Source organism: Camelus dromedarius, chromosome 18 (genome assembly GCF_036321535.1).
Source record: "Camelus dromedarius isolate mCamDro1 chromosome 18, mCamDro1.pat, whole genome shotgun sequence".
NCBI lineage: Eukaryota > Metazoa > Chordata > Mammalia > Artiodactyla > Camelidae > Camelus > Camelus dromedarius.
Genome location: NC_087453.1, coordinates 17,996,647 through 18,015,473, shown reverse-complemented (window position 1 = coordinate 18,015,473; position 18,827 = coordinate 17,996,647). Strand labels below are relative to the sequence as shown.

At 48.6% G+C, this 18,827-nt stretch overlaps 1 protein-coding gene across 2 annotated transcripts; it reads right to left on the bottom strand.

Moving 5' to 3' along the window:
- Nucleotides 1-815: 815 nt before the first annotated feature.
- GHRH (growth hormone releasing hormone) lies at nt 816-8,976 on the bottom strand. 2 transcript variants are annotated; one of them, XM_010975217.2, is made up of 5 exons: nt 8,918-8,976; nt 4,941-5,041; nt 4,521-4,625; nt 2,936-3,055; nt 816-953 (listed from the first exon to the last, which is right to left on the bottom strand). In XM_010975217.2, exons 2-5 carry the CDS (start codon nt 5,018-5,020, stop codon nt 938-940), a joined length of 321 nt encoding a protein of 106 aa, XP_010973519.1. In that variant the 5' UTR covers nt 5,021-5,041; nt 8,918-8,976; the 3' UTR covers nt 816-937. The 2 variants fall into 2 exon arrangements, with proteins under 2 accessions (XP_010973519.1, XP_010973518.1); XM_010975216.2 differs by having other exon boundaries at nt 8,801-8,959.
- Nucleotides 8,977-18,827: the final 9,851 nt, after the last annotated feature.

Sequence of the window (18,827 nt, the reverse complement as noted above, 5' to 3'; positions counted from 1 at the left end):
CACACCCTCGCTCTGCGCCATCGAGCCACCCTGACCTTCATGCTCTTCCTCCTTCCACGCTCTTGCCTCAGGGCCCTGGTGTTGGGTTTCCACTCTGCTAGGACAGTTCTTTACCCGGATGTTCTCAAGGCCAACTCTTGAGGGACTTTACTCAAATCATCCCTCATCTGTGAGGCCTTCTGTAACCACTACACAGCATACGTGTTCCTTATAGATAAAATAATGCTCTCCAGCACCCCCATCCCCTTAATTTTTCTCCCTTTGCAATCACCACCATCTCACATATATTTACTTGTTTTTATTATTCTTGCCTCTGTTAGAATATGAGCTCTTCGAGGTCAGAGGCTTTGCTCACGACTGAATTCCCAGTGCCTGGAACAGTGCTTGGCACATGGTGGGAGCTCTAGATACGTTTGATGAATGAATAAATGGTGTTGCTCATAGATGAACTAGTCACCAGTGGATGAAGGATGCCTTCTGCTCAGAGTAGACGAATAGGGTTAAGAGCCCAGTTCTGGGCTGGACCGCCTAGGTTTGAACCCCAGCTGTTTCCTTGTCAGCTGTGACTGTGGCAATTCAGTTAACCCTTCTGTGCCCCAGTTCCTTGTCTGCAAAATGACAAGGAGGCCAACATCTCCCATTAGGCTGTGTGATGAGCACACGGGACACCCCACGTGAAGCTGCCCGGCTGGCACGCGAGGGTTTGGTATGTGTTAGCTTTTTTTTTTTTTAATTCTACCTTGTAACACCACCTTGGGAAATGTAACTATGTAAAACATAGAAAAAATCAGGCTGAAGATAAAACAAAATGGAAATGCAGACCAGTATGGGGGAATTTTATTGTATTTCTTAAGGAAAAGTAGGTCAGAAATTAAGCAGGATTAACTGGATGCGGTGGTGTCTCAGTTGCAGCTAGCAGAAAACACAGGCGGAATCTTCACCCTTGGGAATTCCTGTTGCAGAAAAAAAGAGAAAGCTGGGGGCACGGAAGTCAGGGCAAGATAGGACAGGACACCTGGAACTAGGGTGCCGGGGACTCCAGTGTCAGGACGGACTGACTGAATTCCAGAAGAACCTCAGTCTCGCCCCAGCTTCCCCCAGCCCACTCCCAGGGGGATCCTGGGCCCACCACTTCGCCTTGAAAAAGCCGCCTCTCCTCCCCAGATGGGGTTAGATTAGGTCATTCCTTCCAGCACATACATTCACCACCCCTTAACATCTCTTACTACTTATTACAAATTAAATAATCCACCGGACAGGCACTTGTTTCATGTCCGCCTGCCTCAGTGCATTATGAATCTCATGAACGCAGAGACCACTGCTGTCCCATCCACTGCTGTCCCTGTCATCCCCCCAGCACCTGGCACATAGGTGTCTTTGGATAATTTTTAAGGGATGGGAAGATGGATAAAACTGAACGTGTTCCCTTATAGGGTTGTTACATGGACATAAAGTGTGGTGGGTGCAAAAGGACGCTGTCTGCCAAATCACTGTACTCTGCACTCTCAAGGTATAAGAACTCATTTGGATGTTGTGTTCTCTCCGGCCCACCAGTCATGTCCTGGTACTTGCAGCAGTTGAGCTGCAGGGGGATGGATGGCTGGAGCAGCCTCAGGCCCCTTGCCAATGCTCCATGACTTCGAGCCCTGTGAAGCCTCTGGCTTTTAACCTGTAGGAACAAAGCCTGCATTCTTAGGACTTGGCCCTCCTTGGGGCCACTCCGCCCCACTGGGGCCTGGTGGGAGCCACAAAGCAGGTGAATGACTACCGAATCCCAGCATGACCGGGGCCCAGCATGACTGGGGAGACATTATTCTTTGGGGCATTGTTTTTAGAATTCCAACCTTAGGGACCTTGACAGAGGTTTGAGCTAACCCATTCCTTCCAGAGGAGGGAAATAGGAAGCCAATCTGTTGGCTGTGGAACCAGATGTGGGGCTCAGGTACCCATCCTGCCTGCCAGGCTGGTTCTCGCCCCTCCTGCGTTCTGCTTGTCAGCCTGCTGCTACTTGCATCTCCCCAGGACTGTACTTGGTGTGATCTCTGAGCTCTTGGGGTCTAATTAGGCTGAGAAGAAAGTGAGGGAGCACATGGAGAGCTCTGCTGGGAACTGGATTTGCTTAATAGGTTGGTCCAGAAGTGCCTGTCAGAGGCACACTGGGGCATGTTTGTGCTCACAGTTCAAAGTCGGGCTCTAAAATACAGCAGTTTCCCTAAAGAAGTCACATCATTTTGGGGAAATTTTGTCTGTGAAGTGGAGTTCGCTGAAGGAGCTTCAGGGAAACAAGGAAGGTCTAGGGCCTGCCTAGTCCCTGACCTGGGGCCAGATGCTGCCCCTTCTTGGCCTCGGTTTTTCTCCTCTGTAAAATGGGAAGACTCATTCCTGCTCCAATGGGACTTCCAATGGGAATGTGAGGGTCAGTGAGAAGGGAATGACTCTCATTTCCATCTCTCTCTCTCTCTCTCATGAGTGCTGCTCACCCTAGTCCATCTGAGGCTGTTGGGAGGGGCTGGTCTCCCTTTGGCTTTCTGGTTTTGTGAACTTGGCAATGGATCCAAGGCCTGTCTCTCAGACCAACAGCATCCGAGTCCCCTGAGACACTTGTTAAAATTCAGGTTCCTGGGTCCCATCCCAGAACTGTTGAGTAAGGAGCATTTCTGGACACAGACACTGAGCCTGCCCTCTTGCTCCACACTGGAGATACAGCAGTGAATAAGACTGAGTCTCCATCACACGTTTTCTTCCCTTCTTCTGGTTCTTGACGTGTGGAAGGAGGGACCTCACTCCCTGTTTGCTTGGCAGAGCCCCATACCTTTGGAGAGGAGGAGGGTCTTTCCTTCTCCTGGTCACCTCCTGGGAGGGAAGCTTCTGAGGTCCCTAGATACACACACACACACACACACACACACACACACACACGCACGCACATTCCTACCTGTGCTGCTGCAGCAGGGCCACCAGGGTGCTCTCCAATTCCATCTGCTTTTGGTCTGCCCACACACCGTCCACCTGACGGCCAGCCCGTACCCTTGCTCCTTGCTCCTGGTTTCTCTCTCTATTTGATTTGAAAAAGAGAAACAACTGAGGTTGCTATTTGGGTAGGACGCGGAGAGGCCTGGGAAAGGCCAGGGCAAGGTGGGCAGAGCAAGACGGGTCCCTATACCTATTCCAATATCTGGCATACACTCTTGCATCCAAATGAATTAGACTCAGCAACATTTAAGAAGGCAGTGTATATAGGAGGGAAGACTACAGGATGTGAAATACACACTTGCAAAATATCTTCCTACAGATGACTTACTAGTTACAAAGGAGAAAATGTTAACTTCATAGAGGAGGAACCTGGCAGATACCACGCTAAGTGATCAAAGTTACTGTCACCAATGGGACACACTGATACCATGTGCCTCCTGATAGGCTGCACTGAGAAGGATGCACCATCAGTTCCGTGCATAACGTGAATCTAATCATGAGGAAGCACCAGGCAAGTCTGATACGAGGGACTTTCTATAAAGAATTGGCCTTTACGAATCACAGATGGCAATGTCATGAAAGACACTGAGGAATGGGCCAGATTAAAAGACACTAAAGAGACACAACGATGAAATGCTGCCTGTGATGACGGATTGGATGCTGGATGAGGAAGGTCAATAATTGTTATAAAGGACATTTTGGGACAACTGGTGAAATCTGAATATAGACTCTAATTGATGATTATACCGTGATTATGTAAGAGAGTATCCTTTGATTAGCTTTTAGGAGACACTCGCAGAAGTGCTTAAGGGTAAAGGGTCTATGATGACTGCAATTCACTCTCAAATAGCTCAGCAAAAGAATAATAATAATAATGTGTTCATGGTTTGTGTGTGTATGCCTAGATCTATATCTAGGTATAGACATAGAGTAAGAAAATACAATACAAATACTAGGAATTGTTGAATATAGGGAAGGGTATTGGAAGCTGTTTTTAATATTTTTACTATTGCTGCAACTCCTCTGTAAGTTTGGAATTTTTTCAAATTCCAAATAAAAACTAAAAAGTGTTCAGGCTGTGGAGTCAGGCTGTTTGGACGCTAACTCTGCCATTCTTTCGTGTGTGTCATTTAGAAGTTATTATTGTAGCTTCTGTATGATGGGGATAAGAGTACCTACTTTGTTGAGTTGTTAGAAACAGCACATAAGAAACTGAGAACCATGGCTAATAATACCAAGGGCTTACTCTGTGCCTAGCACTGTGCTGAGTACATGTAAATGTCCCAGTGCAAAGTCTTTGTTTCTGGCACAGAGTCACAAACACGTGGTAACTGCCACTGGCGTTGTTACTATTGGAGCCCAACATAGGGACGAGCACATAGTGGGTGTTCAGTGATCATTTATTAGTTAGAGGTAAGCTGAGGTTTGACATTGGAGCCCTTCTGCTAAGGCAAGTCCAGAAATGACAGACGCTATGCAAGGGAAGAGATCCTCCAAACTGTGATGCATTTGGAGAGAGGGGAGAAGTCACTAGAACATCTGCTCACCCCTGCTGTTTGCTCATGATGCCCTGGAGCAGCTTGAGGGCAGACAGCTGGCCCAGCACCTTCCGGTAGCTATTGGTGAAGATAGCATCTGCGTACCGCGGCATCCTAGTAGAAAGAGTCAGAGGTCAAAGGGTGGAGTGGGAGACCCAGGTAGGGGCAGAGGTAGCTGTGCTCACTGGGTCTTTGTAACATTCTTCTGCTGCCATTTGTCCTGCTCATCCCCAGAGAGAGTTGGAATCCAGGCTGGGTGACCTCTCTGGGCCTCCAGTCTGCCTCCCTCCCAGAGATGAGCAGTGGAGGCTGCCCGAGGAGATAGCTGGGGGCCAGGGGCTGGCTCAACTCTGCATCCCCTAGCACTACCCCTGGCAGGGATGGCTTTGGGGTGGCAGAAATCCCAGCCCTGTTATCAGGACTGCTTACCTGAGGGGCTGGGTGGGTGGGGAACCGTGGGAGCCGCTGCTGAGGGTGAGGGTCACGAGGAAGAACACCCAGAGCAGCATCCTTCACCCCTGCGGTGGCACCTGGGAAGTGACAGACAGGAGGAGAAGGTCAGGGGTGGCCATAGCCACTGGGACGCCCTTTGCTGGCTGGGCCCAGCCCTGGGCTTGGCTCCATGCAAGCTTTGGTTCTTGTCCTTTGGAAGCTGTGGGGTGGGAAAAAGAACACAGACTCTGGAAGTCAGACACACCTGGTTCAAGTTCTGCCTCTGCCGGGTTCTCCATCTGTAAAATGGGCACAGTGAGGCTACCCTGCTGACCTCACAGGCTTGAACACAGAATGAAGGATAATGGTGAAACTGCCCCTTCCTATAATCCCATTGTACATGGGATTCAGGCCTCAGCCAGGAATAGGGGAGGAGCAAGCTCCTTCCCTTCGTCCCCAAAGGCACCCCCCCCACCCTCCCCCAGAGTGGCACTGACAGTAGTGGGGACGGGGGACTAACAGCTCAGGCTCTGAGTCAGAGCAGTCTGAGTTCTCATCTGGGCACTGCCATCACTAGCTGTGTATCCCAGGACTTCTCCTTTCTGGACTTCAGTTTCCTTATTCATAAAATGGAGTTGATAACTCTACCCACTGCATGGGGCCCTTGTGAGCGGTAGATGAGTTGAGGCACCAGAAGTGAATGCTTGGCACATGGGGAGTTCTCCACAAACCTCTGCTCTGATGACCCTCGGAGGGCAGGCTGTCTTGGCCATACATCTTGTTCCAGGCCCTTAGATTTCTCAGCAGAGTTTTAGCCCTGGAAAGGACCAAGGAGCCTGGGGAGCCCATGTGGCAAAATCATCTAGTAGCTCACTAATTACCCTTAATTGGGGCCTGCTGACACCGTGCTCGGCAATTAGGGGAAGAACAGTCAGCAGAGGAGAGAGCCTGCCTTGGCTTGGGAGGTGACTCTGCTGTCAGCCCAGCGGCCATGTGGGAATGGCTGGCCTCGGGTGACTCAGCCACCTAAGAACTGGGTCCTCTCTTCTCCCATGGGCACCCCCTCTCAGCAGGATGTCCACTCCATGGGGTACAGGCCCATTCCAAGGCTCAGACAGCCCCAGAGAGGGCAGGACCCCTCAGGTTCCACCATCTCCCCACATCACTCTGTCTCCAGCCAGTCCTGCTGAAGAGGGGTTTCCAGGGGACAGAGCTGGCCCTGGTGGAACCCACTTCCTTTTCTGGGCTCACGTGCCCTCCCAGGACACCCCCACCTTCTCCCAGTCATTGGGGTCTCAACTCACCCAGGAATGTCCTGAGACCTCAGGAAACATCCATGGGGACCACTCAATGCTACCCGAGACCCCTGTACCTCCAGAGCTGGAGGGAGCAGCCGCCCAGCCTCCGTCACCAGACCCTCTTGGATGTGCATCCCTCCATCTCCCTCCCCCAACAGACAGTCCTCCAGTTTCAGCTCAGACATTTGCTGCCGGTGAGAGACAGGGAGCTCACTACCTCCAAGCCAGTCTGTCCTGCTTCCAGGCAGCTCTTCTTGTTAGGAAGTTTTTCTCATCATGTCAAGCCCAAGTCCCCTTATCCTGAAGACACCTGTTAAACTTCTACAATTCTGGTAAGGACTGGGGCTAGAGAAAAGACGAGAACATGGCATTTGCTTCCAAGGGCTTCCCTGTTGACATCCACCTGCTGTGCCTCCCAGAGCTTCTGCACCTTCATCCGCATGACAAGCCCCTTAGACTTTTGCCTCTGACTTAGGCCTTGGCTTCCGGGACCACGGGCTTTCAGTCTTCTCTTCTCATCACACCCTATTCCACCTGGCTCCCCTCTTCCCGAACAGCTCCACTGAGGAATTTCCTAAGCAGGAAGATCTTTGGTGGCAAAGAGGTCTCCCTGACACAACCACAGATTTTTCTGTCTCCCAGCTGCAGCCTGGGCTTTCTTGCCTTCTTTCCTGCTGACTCGTTAATGACCTGGGCACATCCAGGCCCCCAGTCACCTCACTCCCCTCTCGGAAGCACTTGTACCCCACCCTCTTCAGAGTAAAGCCCAAACCCCTGCTCCTGATCTAAGCTCCCCTGTGGCCTCCCTACCTGCTGCCCTTTCTCCCAGGGCTGGCACAAGTGATTCCCAGGCCCCATGTTCCCCTGCACAGCCCACCCTCACACTCGCCCACAGGAACAGGTATCATGATCTCCATTTTACAGCCAAGGAAATGAATCTGCAGAGGAGAAGGGCCTTTATCCGTGGTCCTCCATCAAATTAGTTTTGGAGTGGGCACTTCCGAATGGGCCTTGCCATTCCCAGGCCAGCAGACTTCCTCCTGCTCCGTGAAGCGGCCTCTCACATACAATCCCCTATTCACAGTACTCCCTATTCATGGGGAGCTTGAGAATTCATCACCTGCACGTGGGAAACAGTCCTGAGAAGACTGAAAGCTTTTGTTCTTTGTTACTGGGTCTCGGGAAGAAAAAAGGGGAACAAATAGAAACACCTGCTTGGTTGGTGCGTCCCTGTGCACATCCAATGGTTTTAGAGAGTTGAAAACAATCTGATAAGACAGCAGACTTTGAGGTGGGGCAAGTCATAGTAAATCCAGTAAACCCTGGTCATTCAGAATGAGGCTAGGCAACCTTATAACCTGGCCAACCCAGAGGCACAACATTTGCCATAAGCCACATGCCCCAGGGATGGACCAAGGCACCATTGTAACCTCCGGGCTATGAGAACCTTATCCATGAGGTTGCAACATCCCACTAGACCAAGAGGGAAGACAGTGAGAATTATCCAGCTTACGTATAAGAATAGAGGGTGTGTCACTAAGGATACAAGAGACGTTGGTAGACATCTTCCACATGATCACTCTAAGGAGCTGGAAGTCACTGAATTAAATCCAGCACGAGTCTGACGGCACCATCGATGACCCCTTGGTGGCTCCAAAGGCATTTTAGAGCTTGCAGCTATTATTACGAGCATCAGCTCTCCGCAGGGCTTACAAACTGATTCTGTGATGAAATATATTTGCGGTCGTCTGGATTCAGGATAAATGGGCACTGGATCTACATCCGTTGGCACCGTTTTGCCAGCCTTCATGCCAGGAACACTACAAGAATTTTACCAATGACCCTTCAGCTAACAGCAGGGGTCAGGTCTCCAGTGCCATACCAACAAGGCCATTTTTGAACTCCTAGGGGAAAAAACTTACACCTTTCGTAAATATACTGCTGTGTAATTTAAGAACGCTAAAGCATTGACACCCTGATCCAGTCTATAAGTTGTTTTGCCAATAGTGTGCCAAGTCGAAGGAGACCTAAGTTTTTAATGAGGAGGCATCTTGAATGGTCATTCAAACGAGTGACACCCCACCTCCTTCCCAGAAACGGAAGGTAAAAGATACAGATACTTCAGGACCATTAAAGTACGGGTCAAGAGACAAGCAGGGAGGCAATGGAGCGCTCCAATGGCAGATAATTGTGTCTAAAGTAAGGAGCATGGCTGCAATTGAGCAAAAATGTTATTAATTTCCAGGCAATTATGTCGAATCGGTATTGAGCGATCAGTGAGCAGAATTGATTTGCACAGCCACTTGGTTCCCTCTGGTCCACTGCAGAATCCTGTTGTTGACAGGAGAATCTAGCCAGCTGACGTCTTGCCCCAGAAGCCTACCTGCACATCCTCGAAGGAGCCCTGAGACCTCATCTGCCTCCAACAGACACCTGGCACGTATTTGCCTGTCACATCTTCATGGATTGAGGTCCACACATCCAAGAGAACCTCAAAATGGCACCAACCATCAAAAGCATGTTCCAGAGCCCCTAATGAGGGGTCTAAAATGTACTCACCAGTCCACGGACAAAGAGGATGGCAGTGGGCCTCTCTGACGTGGTGTCTCTGAGTTGGTGAGAAGGTCAGCTTTCTTGCCCCCATCCAGCCCAGCCCCCAGGGCCACCCGCTCTCACCTCTGATGCGGCAGATCTCCCTCTGCTATGAGATGCTGCTCCCGCTCCACAGGCCCCGGGCTCAGTGTTTGTTCCAGCGGCCGCGAGGCGCTCCTACCATTTATACCTTCATTTTCCTAAGTGTTGTCAGCGTCAGAGAATCAATTACTCACAAGTCCACCAAAGGACCATTTTTAGCATCACACTGACAAACCCTAATGGGGGAAGAGGTTTCACCCCTTGCAAATTAAGACTCGTGTTGAACTTCCCCTTTATCTTTGAGAGAATGGACAGAGCTAAAAGTTATAATATTATTCCAAGAGGAACAGGGAGTGTAATACTGCTACTCTGATAATTGGAGTACCCGTAACTGTGAAACCCCAAGGGTTCATTTACTGTCTGAGATAACGGTGCCATTTTAAAAGTTCATATAATTTTGTTTTGTCCGTGTATAACTTTATTTCACTTTAGGGCAGTCAACATTACAGACTAGTTTTCTCCCCTGAGTGAGGAAAGTTGTTGGCTATTTCCCCTGTCATCCAATTATCAAGATTTTCCTCTACTTGACTTCTGCTGTGGTCACAGGCCGGGGGCAGGCAGCTAGCCCAGGGAGCATCGTCCTCACGCGTCAGGAAAGCCAAACACGGATAGCTGCCTGGGAGGTGTGTGAAGTGAGAGGGAAGAGGCAGAAAACCTTGTGAGACTTGTGCTTCTGGATTTCTCTAGCCTATAGCTAAAGAATCCTCAAGAATGGCAAGAAAGTGCGTGAGGCAGAGGTGCTGGTTTCCCATGCGGCTGCTGCGGAGGAGTGGAAATAGCTCTAAGCTCCAGGTCCAGAGACCTGCTACCCCTCCTGTGTCTGTCAATCATGACCTCGGTGACCCTCAGCGAGTTACTTCTGCCCTCCAGGCCTCAGTTTCTATACCATCAGTTCCTCCTCCCAACCCAGCTCCAGCGAAAATTGGCAGAGAACAGCTGCTTTCAAACTTTTAAAAGAATAATACAGTGGATAAGATGCAGTACAAGCAGTAGAGTGCATGTTTAGCATGCACAAGTTCCTGGGAAATAAATAAACTTAATTACCACCCCCCACCAAAAAAAAAATGAATAACATAGCTCTTTCTTTGGAAATCTTCTATGGAAGTGCAGTAGATACAACAGACTTTTAAAATGGGGCTGCTCTGGTTGAAGATCAGAGAGTGGAGACTCTCTTTGCCTGCCCCTGGGAAGCCTTCATGGTTCACAGTTAGAACCAGTCGTCTCTGAAGGAACCTCCCAGCAGTGAAACTTTGTGATCCTGCGTCTCAGCCTGCACTGAGCCATGTTCTTGACACAGAGCAAACATGGGCCATTTCCCCCAGGGAAGCAGGGACGGAGTGGCATGTCACCCTGCATGCCCAAAGTGGTCAGGTCAGGCCAGATTCCCAGGGATTAAGACATGCAAATTAAGGCTCCACAAGAAGCTAATGTTCCTTGGCCCACCAATTTTTATTCTTTAACTTTTTTTTAAAAAAAGAACTTGGATGGTTTTATTGAAGTACAATTCACATCCTATAAAAGTCACCTGTTCGAAGTCTATGGTTCAAAGAGCTTTTGTAAGTTTATGCAATCGTGCCACCATCACCTCAGGTAGACCCAGAGAGGGACACACCATTAATGTTCCAAGAATCAAGAAAAGGGAGCAGTCATGGTAAAGCTGGGAGAGTGTCAGACAGGAGCAGAGAGCTGCCTAAAATGGGTGCACGAGTTTGTGTGGCCAGTGGATTTGGATTTAAAAATCAGATCTGCTACTTGCAAGCTGTGTGATTCTAGGCAAAATGTTTAATCTCCCCAAGCCTCAGTTACCACATCTGTACAATGGGCGTGATAATACCTACCTCCTCAGGTTGTTGTGAGGATCAGAGACGCACTTGTAAAGTGTCTGATACACTTTGGAACTAGCAGCCATTAGTGTAGTTCTTATGATCAGAGCTGAACTCTGAAAGCAGGGCAGGGAGAGCTGGGAGCCATCCTGGGTGATGAACTTAATTTGCTGTAAATTCTCAAACCCATCACAGAAGTGGATGGAGGAAGCCTTGAAAGTGAGAGCCCAGTCCCCTCCACCAAATCCCACTGCCAGCTCCCTCATCCTTATCCTCTGGGATAGGTGGGAACGGCTCACTCACCACCCGGCTCTTCTCCCAGGATGGGTTTTAACCCAGTGCTAATTAGTGATCATGCCTGTGTGTAAGGGCTGGGGGCTTGAGCTGTGGAAAGAAAGCACCCCAGAGAAATGCCGGCTTTAAAAGACTCCAAAAGGCTGGGGCAGTGAGGCTCCACCGAGAGACAAGCCGTGCATTTGTGTTGCAAATTTCTAGCATGCTGGAGCCAGCCATTCACAGAGGGGGATGCTGAAGGCATGAGCGTTGGGGTGGGGAGGGCAGAGGAAGTCCACAAAGGGGGCCTGTCCCAAGGCTTCAGACCTTGCTTTGTAAAAGCTGCTTTCATCGCCCTCCCTGGATGATGGCAGTGTTCCCAGTCCGAGGCCACCGTGTAGGGATGGGAGGCCTGGACCCCAGACTCCCAGATTCCCTTGACACTTCCTGCCCCTGACTCTGTCCTTCTAGGCCTGTTTCTATGGAGTCAGCAGCAGCAGATATCACAGAAGTGCTCATGAATGCTGTGTCAGAGTGAGGGGCCAGGGTTGCCCTTGCGAAGTGGCTTCAGGCAAAGTCATTTGACCTGAGCCTCAGTTTCCTCTTCTGTGAAATGGGGTCCTTTCTCCTACTTCACATCCTACCCAAGCAGAAAGGCCTGTGATTGGTTGGTGGTCTATAAGCATTAGAAGTTCATCTCTTTCTGGAAAAGTCTGCATTTGAGAAGGTCATTAGAAGAGCTCTTTTACATAGGTGAAGTTGATTATACTTAGCGAATCAATTAAGTGACTAGGTTGCTTGGAAATGTTACTCCCATGAGTATTTTATTTTTTAAAATTTTATTTATTTATTTATTTATTTATTTATTTATTTATTTATTTATTTATTTATTTTTTATGGGGGTAAGGTAATTGGGTTAACTTATTTGTATCGAGAGGAGGTACTGGGGATTGAACCCAGGACCTCGTGCATGCTAAGCATGCACTCTACCCTCCCCCCATCCCATGAGTATTTTAAATTGTCACCCTGTTTGTATATGTGCTGCCGAAGTGACCACAACAGTCACCTTGTTTGGAATCTTTGGACCAAGTCAGTTATTATAGCTATTAACCGGGCTGCTTTTCTGGGTTAGTAGACTCAGTGCAAGTACCAGGCACAGGGCACAGGAAAGCTGTCCCTAGTCAGTCCTTCAGACAAGCTGTCCCTAGTGAAGGTCTATCTGACCACCCTTCAAAGCACCCTTTGGATTCCACCTCTCCAAGAAGCATTCCCACGTCCTGCTCCTCCGTCCTGATCTTGCCTTGTGATTGACCGATTTTATATGTGGAAAAGCATCTCCCTCCCTGAGATCTTAGGGATGTCTGGGACCAGATCTGACTCATCTTTGAGCCCCCTAAAGCTTTTTCTTTTTTTTTCCTCCAGCTTTATTGAGATATAATTGACATATACAAAGCTTTCTAATCAAAGCGCCATCCCTAGGCCAGAGCTTGTTAGAAATGCAGAATCTTGAGCTTCACCCCAGACGACTGATCTTCTTTGTTCCAGGATTCTAAAGGCATCCAGTCCCTAAGATGGTCTCTGAACGCCCTGTCGGTCTCCAACCACAGAGGAGAGCCGTGGCCGCAGGCAGCCGGGAGATGTCGCTGTTCCCCAGTCATTGGTGATACCGGGCTTTGCTAAGAAAGCCAGAGGCCCCAGAGCCAGGGCTTTGTTTGCACTGAAATCCCAGGAGCGCCAAGGGGTCCAGGTCAATTACATCCATCAGGCCATCCCCTCCTCAGCCACCTGGGCCCCGCATCTTTCTCTGCCCGGTCCCTGCCCTGGGTTCTCAGCTATGTTTCCAGTCAGGGGAGGCTGTGTGACCCTCAAGCCCAGCCCCTGCCACAGGATCTCCAGGAGAAAGCCCAAAGGAGAAAATCCAGCACTCGGAGCCCCCCTCCAGCCCGGCTCCTCAGGCAAGAACATGATCCAGTGAGGACGGAGGCATCTGTTGGGAGGCCCCTTCTCACTTGGGGTCTGAGTTGTATCTTAGCGACAACAGGACTTGCAGACACAGAGAGAGGAACTGCCCATTAATTGAGTGTTTACAGGAAAAACCCAAGGCCCGCCTGGGACTCTAATTTCCAGGTTCCCATCTGAAATGGGTGCCCAGTGCCAGAGGCCGGGTTATGGCTTCACTTCCCCTTTGTGGTTACAATGCAGTTATAGGAGCTCCATTAGCCGTGAATGCAGCAAACCTGGGCTCCAGAGTCAGGGCCAAAGAGCCCTTACTCCAGACCGAAAGCAGAGTTACTGGGGTTTCCAGTCTGGGGCGGAAGCTGCCCAGTCTGGCCACATCCTCCTGGCCTTCCCCGACCCTGTGTCATTTGATCCCTGAACACCCAGGCTACAGAGCAGAATAAAGATCAGCTTCCATGCCCAGCCCCACCCTTGGAGCTGGAACGCTCCTCTAATCTCAGAATCCACCCCTGATAGACGGCTGGGACCTGGCTTCCTTCTCCTTCTCACTCCAGCCCCTGGGTTAGCCCCACTCATCACCACCCAATCGTTTAGAGGAATCTAATTATCCTGGATCATAGCAGTGTAGCAGTAACATCTCTTGATGCTTACCATGTGCTAGTCACATAACATACATGATCTCATTCAATAACCTTAAAGGTTAGGAGCACAAAGTGATCTCATTTTATGGTGGAAGAAGCTGAGTGTTGGAGCCATTGGGTAACTGGTCCAATCTCACACAGACAGTAAATGGAAAAACCACGCCTAGAAGTGGTACTTGTCTGCCTCCAGACAAGCCTTACTTCCCTCGCTCTAGCAGTCTCCCTCCTACCCCAGCTTCAGCATCTTTGGGCTGATTTCTGCCCGCTTTTCACGACAGAGATCAGATTTCCCTCTGAGCAGTATCAGTAGGTCTCTGTGGATCCTGTGAAGTGGAGTGATAAATGCATCAAGTGAGGATTTCCCATGGCTGATGCCAGGAAGTTGTGATGAAGGATGGACCTGTACTTTGCACATGAACTCGTCATGGTGGTAGTGACATTTCTGATTAACATCAGAACTTTGGTCTGGTGATTTTACCCAGGTTCACATATGACCCAATTCACACATTCTTCGGGCTGGAGATGGTCTCAGGCACTCTAGAATTTTAATCAACAATGAAAATTCATCATTAGTTTATTTGCATATTTCATCATTCATTCAGGCTCTCATCCACCATTTGATAATTCATCCATCTGACATCAATGCAATAAAAACCTGCCAGGAGCCAAGAAATAGTAAGGTACAATTCAAATTAATTAATATTTATCAAGTGCCTGCTGTGTGCCGTTCACTGTGTTGGGGGCTCCAGGCATTCTGTGCATTTGCTTTGTTGGAGATTTCATTCTAGCTAGGAAGGCAGGCAGGCAGGCAAACAGATAATTACATACAGTGTGATACACAGGGTCTGCAATAGAGGTGTGTGCCTGGTGCTACAGGAGTGCAGCGGGTGGGGAATTCGCTCTGCTAGGAGCAGGAGGCTTGGCAGAGGAGATGACATTTAGGCTGAGCCTTGAAGAGAGGGGAAACATCCATACAGCAGGAACAGAGGCCTGGAGGCATGGTCAGTGAATGGCAAGTCGTTTGGTGTGGTTAGAGTGCTGGTCCTCAGCCGTCATGTGCGTCACCCCCAGACCCCCAAATTCAGTTTTCTGTGGTAGTACCCAGGGTTCTGCATTTTTCACCAAGCCCCAGGTGATTCTGATGCAGATGTGAGAGGGGGCAGTCTGAGAAACCCAGGTCTAGGGATACCTTGGCAGGGAACGCAAGATGATGATTCTGGAAAAATATGTGAAGACCAGGCTGCGCACGGTGTCAGACACTGTGCTAAGGAATTTGGGCCTTTTCTCTCCTTTGTGGAGAGAGCCCATGGGAGGCTTTCAAGCCCAAGAGTGACGGTTTTGGAAGGAGATATTTGCGAGCAGAGTGGAGCAGGGGCTGGAAAGCAGAGCGGCCCCACGGAAGGAGTGGGTTAGGAAGCTTTTACAGCTGGCCAGGCCTGTGGTCCTGAGGGCCTGAGCCAAGGCCCACTAAGGAGGTGGTGGGAAGCAGCTGGGGTGGATTCGAGAGGGCTCTGAAAGATGAGACCACGGGCCTGGGGTAGATGGAATGAGTGAGGGGAGGAGGGGAGGTGCCGAGGGCCTTGCAGGGTGATTGGATGCTTTGGGGGCCAGACTGGAAGGAAGAGCAGTGAGTTCCAGTTGACATGTGTTGAGTTTTTAGGACTCACAGCACCTCCAGGTGGAAGTGGGTAACAGACATTGGGATCCAGTCTGGAGCTCCATCTGGGTCAGGGTCCATTGCAAAGAAGGCGGTGGAGGTGGTGGGAAGAGCTTTTGAAGAGCCAAGGGGCTTGGGTAGGATCCGAGAAAGAGTACACATTTTCAGGGCAGGTGGAGGCAGCATTAGAAAAAGTAGGAGAAAAAAACAAATTAGAAAAATAGCCTGTTTGTTGTCAACGTATTATCTTCACTCTGCAGATGAAAAACTAGAACTAAGACACTTAAATGGCTTGTCCTTGGTCACCACACTCATCAGGGCAGAGCTGGGATTTTGAACCTAAGCCTCTTTGGCTCCAGCACCTATACTCTCTTCTCTGATATGACCCTGGGAGGCAAATCCCATCAACAAATATGAAATAAACAGATTCATAGATTGGGGGTGGGGAAGATGCAGCGAAAAGAACTTGCGAGAGAAAGGCAGGGGAAGGCAGTGTACTAAGAGAGCATATTTTTCTTTACCTCTCCCCATGAGAATATTTTGAAGCACATCCCAGACTTCCTATCGTGTCGTCCATAAATATTTCAGTATGTATCTCAAAAAGATAGGGACTCTTTCTTTAACATAGTCACAATACCTTTATCACGCTTAAAGAAAAATCCAACGGTAATTCCTATTAAGCGAGCCGATTGAGGGCAATTTGACAAGACCTCAGAATGTGCTTATCTTGAGCCAGTATTGTCATAAAGCCATGATAAGGAATTTAAATTTTCCCAAGATAATTACAGTGAAGGCTGAACAGGGGATTGGAAATGCAGGAGGTTTGGGAAGCTTTGGGGGCCCTGGCAAGGAAATGTTATAAAGAAGAAAAAAAGAGACTCTGGAAAGCTTTGCAGAGTACAAAAGAAAAGAATCTTCTTCCTGACTTCCCTTTGCCTCACCCAAGGACCTTTCGTCATAAATGTGAAATAGGAACCAGGTCTAAAGTGAAACCAAACAGATAAACATAACACAACGAGTAGTTGCTAAATGCAACAAGACAGATTCATGGGGCTGGTTTTCCACCACGTCTCTCCAGAATGCTCACTTTACAGAAAAGGACTATGAACACTGCTGCTGTGTAGTATGTTAGCTTCCCAGGAGGTCCTGTATATTGTTTATTAACTGGTGCATTAGCTGGACTCTGTCCTTACTCTGGGCATCAGGAAACCTGGTTTCTATGCCCAGTTCCTCTACAAACTTGCTCTGTGACTTTTGCCAAGTTACTTCACCTCTCTGAGCTGATCTTCAACATGTGGTTGTTAGGCTCCAAGCTCTCAAAATTCCTTTTAAATTCTGAATTCTGGGATTCAATGAACGCCTAATGAAATGGTGCTCATCTCCTTGAGTTTAGAAAGTGTTACCAGGATTTGGTTTGATGTTACCCTGCGTCTGTAAAATGCGTGGTTAACCTAGCTGAAGGATGCCATGGAGATGCCACGCGTCTATCACGCGGGTTCGTGCTCCAGAATCACCCAGGGTTGCACTTGGCTGAGCCCCAGGAGGAAATCCAAAAGGCAGCTCCGTATGAGCTCGCGGGAACCCAGCGGTGGATGGAGACCAGATGGAAACTGCACAGAGCCATCTACAGATGGAGCCGGTTGCCTGAGGCCCAGGAAGCAAATTGTAGAAATAAGTTTAAATGACAGCCCCATGTTTTTTTTATGGCAGGTAAAGGGGTTGATGGATGGCAGCCAGGGACTTGGGGCTGAGATGGAGCCAAAGGGAAGGGGCCTGTGAGAAGCTCTCAGATCACATTGCCATATGTTGCTGGGATTCTCGACCTTAGCCTGGGGAGTGGCATTTGAGCAGAGTCTTAAGACCTGGGGTCGGAGGGGAGCCAGAGGAAGATACCTGAGAACGTGAGCCAGAAAGAGAAGGGAGAAACAGAAACAGACGGCATCCTGGGCCAGAAGAGCAGCCCTTTCCAGAGACCTTGACCCTGACCCAGCTCCTCACTGACATTCTGGGGAGGAGAAGATGTATGGCGCTCAGCTCCAGCTCCCTGGATCTCTTTTCTTCAGTTCTTCCAATGTGCTCTGCTCTTCAAGGGCTTTTGCTGGCACTGGGTCCTCTGCCTAGAAAGCAGCTCTCTTCCTCTAGTCAACTTCCACTCAGACCTCAGCTCAAAACTGCTGCCTCCAGGAAGCCCTCCTTGACCTCCCTATATAGGACAGACCACCCCATTTTCAGATCCTTACACCATTACAAACTTGAAAAAAAAGCACTCTTCACTGTTTATAATTTGTCATGTATTTATGTGATCCTTTTTTATTTTTAGTTTTTTGAAGGTTGAATTTTTTTTTTTAATGAAGTACTGGGGATGAAACCCAGGACCTGGTGCATGCTAAGCATATGCTCTACCACTGAGCTATTATCTTCCCCCTAATTTTTTGAATATTTATACATTTATTTATAAAGAAATTATGGCCTAAATATTTACAACACATAGGAAATTAGAGGATATATTTCTACAAAGCCAGCCTGAAAAGTATTCAAATATACAGAAATGACAGCTCAGTATCTCAGACTGCTCCTGGTTCAGCAGACCAGCTCCTCACTTTCACACATCACTCAATATTTGATACAGAAAAGTTCTTTTGGCAAAACCTGTAATGCCAAGAAAAAGGACAAGTTGCAGTTTCAGAATGTGATCCTCTTTTAAATTTCTAATTTTGAAATAACTTCAAGCTTTCAGAAAAATTACAAGAATAATACAAAGAACTTCTTCCCATATACTCTTTGCCCAGATTCCACAATTTTTAACATTTTATCACATTTGCGTTGTCATTTTCTGTCTCTCTTTCTATGTGTATATATACAGTATAGATTATATAGGTTATATAAATGATCATACATGTATAGATAATATATTTTACTTGATTGTTATTTTGTTTTGAACTTCTTTAGAATAATTTGCAGACATCTTGCCCCTTTACCCTTAAATACTTAAGCATTATTTCCTGAGAACAAGATCATTCCCTTACATAACCACAGCGCAATTAAACTGTCTGTTTCTTTGAATAATGCCTGTCTCCTTTTACTTATACGTAGGCTCCATGAGGGCAGGGGCCACTCTTGCCCACAGCCCAGGTGTGCATCATCCAGCGTAGTATCTGGCACATTGCTGGTACTCTATTAATATTTGTCAAATGTACAAGAAATCCTGAATTTGGAGGAACTTGTCACTAATGTTGCATTCTGCCCCAGCCATGAGCTTTCTCACTCAGGATGCTGTGCGTGTTGGATAGGGTTGGGTGTTTGGATTTGTCTGCCTGTCTCCATTTCTGTGGGGAATCAGAATCCCACTGTGGTAAATTATAGTGCCTGAAGATTTGGCTTCTATGATTTTCAAATCCTCTCCCACCAGCTCTGTCTTTTGCTCAGCCACAGTTTTGACTGGCAGCCACCTTTCCTCTGGCCCAGTGGCACCTGTTGGCCATCACACCCAGTTAATTGGCCCCATGAGAGAGTTCTGGCAAAGGCAGCTGGAGTGCTGG

Coding starts and splice junctions, on each gene's coding strand:
- GHRH (XM_010975217.2), bottom strand. CDS start 5,020: ATGCTGCTCTGGGTGTTCTTCCTCGTGACCCTCACCCTCAGCAGCGGC. Junction 4,626..4,940: donor CCACCCACCCAGCCCCTCAG/GTAAGCAGTCCT, acceptor TCTTTCTACTAG/GATGCCGCGGTACGCAGATG. Junction 3,056..4,520: donor ATCATGAGCAAACAGCAGGG/GTGAGCAGATGT, acceptor CAAATCAAATAG/AGAGAGAAACCAGGAGCAAG.